Source organism: Sinocyclocheilus anshuiensis, unplaced genomic scaffold (assembly GCF_001515605.1).
Source record: "Sinocyclocheilus anshuiensis isolate Anshui unplaced genomic scaffold, SAMN03320099.WGS_v1.1 scaffold306, whole genome shotgun sequence".
In the NCBI taxonomy this organism is placed as follows: Eukaryota; Metazoa; Chordata; class Actinopteri; order Cypriniformes; family Cyprinidae; genus Sinocyclocheilus; species Sinocyclocheilus anshuiensis.
The window spans coordinates 796486-802914 of NW_015544175.1; the positions used below are offsets into that span (position 1 = coordinate 796486).

The following is a 6429-nucleotide window of genomic DNA, read 5'->3' on the forward strand; positions in this document are numbered from 1 at the left end:
TTTAATAAGTTTAAAAAGTAATAAATAATGACAGTAATTATATTTATGTACAGACCACACAGATCCCGAACAGAAACGATCGAGCTGGCTTCAGTTGCTATGGTTACCTTAGTCAAACGCGATTTCTGCTGGTTAGGGTCGCTAGGTGAAATTAGGAACTCGGATTCATTTGTAAATGTAACTTTTTCGGTCACTAAAAACTTGCAAACTCTGTCAAAACAAAACATATTAATAAACAGAAAAATAATGTAAATGGAATGTGTACTTTTAAGACTGCTTGGCCGGGCAGGCAGGCCAGGCAGAAGAGCTAAAACAAACTTGGTCAGGCTGGGAGACCACCTGAAACCAGTTTAAACTAGCAAACCATCTTAGGATGGTTTTAGCAGGTTTTATCTAGGTAGTTCAAAGTTACTAGTGAGAATTTTGGAATAGTGGAAAAAGGATCCGCTCAAAGTTATAAAATGAATGAAGAGCAAGGGATGACCATCTCTCTGTGAAATGTTTTCTACATTCTATTCAGAAAGATTGGACTAGTAACTGCAGTATGAGAGTGAATTGCATGTTAAAGTATACAGCGCCATCTGCTGACAGAACGACGCTTCTAGTGTATCTTGACCATGTTTAATTACAGACTATAGGGTTAGGCTGTGCCAATGTATCTAATGGCAACATTTTTCAGGGCTAAAAATACTGATACTGATTTCCAGGCAGTTAAGAAATTGTAGAGTATAGAAAGCTATGTCACAACTGAATTGTACGGAATTGTACTATAGATTATAGGCTCAAGAAATAAAACGCCGTTCAATATTTATTACAATGCTGCTCTCTGGCGATGTAAAGTTGATATTACAATACAATCAAATTAGATCTTGTGAAGTAAAGGTAGAATTTTCCCACCCATTACGTTTTGTTTTATGTTATTTTTCAGTGTATTTTTAATTTATCTTAATCCAAGATGATAACATCCTGTAAAAAAAACATGTTTTGAAGCATGACTGCTGGTTTGAGCTGGTTTAAGCTGGTCATGTGCTGGTCCTAAGCAACTAGCTCCTGCAACATACCTAACCAGCATATGCTGTTTTTTGTTTTTTTTTCAACAGGGCATTTTCAGGATAAACTTTACATTTGTTTTTCATTTTTTATTATATTATTCTTTTTCAGTTTAGCCCTGCTCTTTTGTTACCTTATATGGATAGAATTGTCATAAAATGTTGAACATTTTGAAATATCAATGTATTGTTTTTGTATTTTGAAATGTAAACACAAAAAAGATTTGCAGAATATTTTTTTGTCCAGTTATAATTTTATATTTATATTTTTTGCTATGTTATTAAGTGCATATAAATGTTAGTGCTTTTCATTTAAAACATTATCTGGACACTTTACGTTTTAAAGGTTTAAAGGGTTAGTTCACCCAAAAATGAAAATTCTGTCATTAATTACTCACCCTCATGTCGTTTCAAACCCGTAAGACCTTCGTTCATCTTCGGAACACAAATTAAGATATTTTTGATTAAATCTGAGAGCTGTCTGACCCTGCATGTTCCCAAGTCCAGAGACGTAGCAAGGAGATCTGTAAAATAATCCATGTGACATCAGGGGTTCTATCGTAATTGTACGAAGCTGCGAGAATACTTTTTGTGCGCAAAAGAAAAATTAGACGAATTGTTGAATAAAGTATTTTTTTCTTTTGCGCACAAAAAGTATTCTCGTAGCTTCGTAAAATTAAGGTAGAACCCCTGATGTCACTTGGGAACATTTCAGTTGTATTGCTGTCTATGGGAGGGTCAGACAGCTCTCAGATTCCATCAAAAATATCTTAATTTGTGTTCCGAAGATGAACGAGGGTCTTACGGGTTTGAAACGACATGAGGGTGAGTAATTAATGACAGAATTTTCATTTTTGGGTGAACTAACCCTTTAACACTTTGTTTCGCGTCAACAGAAATTTAATTTTTTTTTAATGGACTCGTCCACTGGGTGGCAGCATAGCAAGAGTTCATGATCCAATATCTGCCATGTTATAAACAAAATTCATAGCTTACTGTTTCTTCAACATCAGTTCTGACAAATACTTTTTAAAAAATGTTTACAGCAGTTGCTGCTGGTGGAATATCAATGCATAGTAAAATATTTTAACAAAAATGATTATTTTAATAGTTTCAGTACACTGATTCGTAAGGGCTTGAATACAAAATCCTTTAAACTGACACAATACAAGGAATTATTTTGAATTAATCTCTTCGATATGTTCAGAGGCGTTCGCCTGCTTCTGTTTCTCACAAAATTCGTTCTTTTTTTTTGCCTGTCACTCAGTATGGGCCAACACGGTCAGATACAACAATTGCGTCATAAAGTTTTTATAAAAATAAAGTAATCTATTGAAACAACAGAATTGCTTTAAACTGAATAACCATATTTTGCATATCACATAACCTATTTGAGTTTTGGTAAGTAGAGTTATGGTATCTAAAATTGTAGCCTTTTTTAAAAACTAAAGGCAGGTGAAGTTGTGTGCAAAGCTGTCTTATGTCTCAAAGATCAGTGAGTGGTTGCTTGCTCCCTAAATGGCGTTGCAAAATAAACTCTGGGGATATGGACCTGTGGGCATGTCCTATAAATTACTCCCCGCATTTTGTTGGGAGGGCTGGTTCATAAGGTAAAAGTACTTTATAGTGGGTGGAAAGGTCGCTCTACAAATTAGTAACAAGCCAAACAAATATTGCATGGTTTCGCCAGTTAAGCTTTGTTGTTATACATGATGGCAACATTTGAAGGAAGTGTGGCAAACACGTGGCAATAAGAGAGTGGAATGGGTATCAGCATGAAACGAGGTCGGAAATGAGGCGGGGCTTAGCGGCCCAAATGGTTAGATACGATGAGGTCTAAATAATATTCTTTATATTTAAACTTGTCCTGTGTGTGGTTTTAATTCAAATGCTATTAAAGTTTCACAGTGTCATTATTTGAGTGTAAAAATATTGCGGTTAAAGTAGCATTGTGTTACCACGTGGTACATGTTACTTTTCTCGGCGTCTGTCAGGATGGGCCAATCCCGACTGTTTGTAAATTACTATTCAACGCAATTGTCGGTGCAGGTTTCTGTTCGATTGCTGCTCTATGGAAGACTTATCTTTCTGAGCCGCCAAGCGCCCCCTGCAGGAATGCAATTTTTTTGTCTCACGGTTTTGAGCCACGTTTGTCATTTCTCCGATCACAAATGCAGGCATGGTTTTATGTTTACGCGGCGCGATGCAATGCAACGCGTAAAAAGACAGTATAAGTCATTATAATCCGTAATTATGTCCCCACTGGATGCAGTTTAAACATGTCTGTGAAAGATTGTATTACTGTACTGTGTAAAAAGAACCAGTCACGTGATGCAGAAAGCAGGAAGCGCAGCCACATCCACAGCAGCGCTAGTCGCGAGAGTGAAACTGCAGACTGCTCGACCTGACCGCCAGAACGGGGACTGAGAATAAATCAATTAGACACCATGTTTTGGAGACTTTTCTTCGTGACAATATTACTAGCCTTCTTCGGATCGTTGACAAGCCAGGGATTTGCGCAGGGTGAGTGGATTTATCATCTTACATGTAACAGTGAAACAGCGAGTCCTGTTGGCACAGCGCAAACCAAAACGGTCTCTGTCACGCCATCTGCTACACCTTAACTGTGATTTTAATTAGGAGTGGTTGCGATTCCGGTTCCAGCAAGGATGCTTTTTTCGTACTTTTGAGGAATAAATGTTGGGTAATGATTCAGTTCTTATTGCATCACCTGCCATCGGCAGTCTGTTGCCAAATGACGAGGTCATTTCAGATTTCAAAAGAACGGATAACACTATTAAGAAATAAATTCGTTTTAAAAAGTATATGTAGATAGACCTTTTTAATGAACCGACTTATAAGAATCATTCGCACGGTAATGTGACTACACTATACACTGACCACCCTGTATATTTTAGTCCACTAAAAAGAACCGGTTCCCAAGAGTCGCTTATTCAGGAATCGAATTACTTTGGTCGCTTTGTATGTGTTTGATTCAACAAAAATACCTGATTCTTAAGAGTCACTTGGTCTTGAATTGGAATATCCTGGTAGTGCTGTTGGTTTTGCGCTATAGATTCAGTTGTGGTGTAGTTACGGGAATCCACGTCGCTCTTTCCACACCGATGAAGGAAGGTTCGAGAACTAAAACCTTTGCCGGTATTTTTGAATGAATCATTCTAAAGAACCGGTTATTAGATTTCGGTTATTGACTTTGGCCTCGTTCTGATTTTTTCGTGATTCAGATTTACTCTCGGTTTTCAATTTTGCCCAGTACTGAACTCAAACTGGTATAGTTTTTTTATTATTTTTTTTTAACTGTCTGAAATAATTAATCACTTTGGCTATTTTGTGTCTCACAATGATCGTTGGCTTGCCGCTGTTATGTAATCCGAAACATCAGGGTTTCTATTTTGTTGTCTTGTGGCTCTGCTTCCATTTAGATCTATATTTATCCAGAGAATCACATGTTGGGCTGTAAAATAAACCAGAGAATGCTGTCTTCACCTCTCTCTCTCTCTCCCTCTCTCTCTCTCTCCTAATTCAATTCAAAATTGCTTTATTGGCATGACTGTAAATTATACAATATTGCCAAAGCTTAGTATACATGTACAAAAAGATAAAAAATAATAATATAATAACAATAATAATTAAATGAACATCACTAATAGAAATAATGGAATATTATAACATCTTAGAAATATTAAACTGTAACAAATTATACCGTGTGAACATTTGATACCACAGACTTTAACTTACATAGAAACACACATACATACTTAGGATCACTGTGGTGGACAGTAGGGTAACACACTGAGGTCAGACACAATACACATTCACCTGCTCCCCCCCCCCTTGTTGGAACAAAGGCACTTTCTTGTAATGTTTAATCAAAATATCATAACTGGACCTTCTGGTGTAAATGACAGGCATCTTTCTGGAGATGTAGACAGAGCTTTCTTTTGTGATACTTTGTTACACTCACATTGTGGGGAAAAAAAAGATCTGCTGTTACTTCCATTTCACATCGGCTTTAAGGTTGTCACTATGTTTTTAAATGACCTTGGTTTGGGTGTGATTTGCCAGAGACATCAGATCATGTTCACTTGGTCACAAGACTCATTGGTCCTCTTGCCAGTTTTCTGTTCAGCTACTCCTCATCTACACAATAAATGTGTTGATCTACTAGAAAAAAAGATTCTAGATTGGCATATAGTGGGCATGGCTCCGTTATCTTTCAGCTAGAGACTTGGAGAATGTTTTACTAATTGTAATAGCCTATTTTGTAGTTACTCAGTGGCCCTTGCTTTCCGGTTAAAAGGCCAAGAGATAACACTGACACAAACTGGCAACAAATCTAGGTCAACAATACAAGAAACCCAATGCCAATGTGTTGCTTGAATATGACATGCTTGCTGGAATTCTCAATGATAGTTTTTTAGGCATGCAAGATATGTTATTTAATAGGTGGTTTCTTTTACAGATGAAGACTGTGGTTCTTTGAATACTTGTGAAGCATGTGGAAATGTGACTCACTGCCAGTGGATGAGCTGCTCAGGTCAGTCCCTCTTCCATGTCAAATTCAAAGCTCATATGACAACAATCATCATGAACCTTGGTTATACGCACATGAAAATTTTCTGTTAAGCTTTTACTATATTTTTTTCCAGGCCAACATTTTGATCTATTTGGTATGATGCACACATGCTTCACCTGACTTATTAGTCACAGTGAATTGTCTGTCTTGGCATAGTACTTGTTTCATTAATGGTAAATGGATTTGGCCTTTCAGTAGCATGTGATTTGAATATAAGTTTGAATATATAGCTTTGTTTTTGCTTCAGTGGTGTTGATATCCAGTTTAGTTTGCTAGGGGTGCTCCGATCATGATTTTTGAGACCGATCGCCGATCACAGAAATCAGTATCTGCCGATACCGATCTTTTTAAAGCCTTCTTTTTATAATTATAACTATTTATAGTGATAGTTCAATCAGGATTTTTAGACATTTATTCAGGGCCTGAGTTTCATTTTTGAAGATGGGGGAAATTCCCCTCTTAGGTGACTCTTGTGAGAGGGGAAGCAGCACGGACTGTGCTTTCACACAGGAGTCCACTACTGATCCATGGCTGTTTACCACAAACACAACATTTATTCCAACATTATAATCATTCCATTATTTTGATTTCAAATCCAAACATTGTCACTGAAAATGCTTTTTCAGCATTGCAATTCTTTTTACACACTACAGTAATACAGTCTTTCACAGACATGTTTAAACACAATAAATATAAGCAACACATCATTCAATGCTTTTTACTTTTGCATTTAATTCTAGATTTATATATTAAGTTGCTCAAGCAAGTGGCAAAACATTTAAA

The 6429-nt window shown here is 36.7% G+C and overlaps 1 protein-coding gene across 1 annotated transcript in view; it reads left to right on the forward strand.

Annotated features, from left to right (window-relative positions):
• The first annotated feature begins 3379 nt into the window (after nucleotides 1-3379).
• The window catches only part of LOC107696123 (sialomucin core protein 24-like), an 18225-nt gene continuing 15175 nt past the window's right edge, over nucleotides 3380-6429 (forward strand). Inside the window, exons 1-2 of the mRNA XM_016496309.1 lie at nucleotides 3380-3572; nucleotides 5533-5607. Of these exons, the coding sequence (XP_016351795.1) occupies nucleotides 3497-3572; nucleotides 5533-5607 (151 nt within the window). The 5' untranslated portion in view covers nucleotides 3380-3496. The remainder of the gene's footprint in view (nucleotides 3573-5532; nucleotides 5608-6429) is intronic.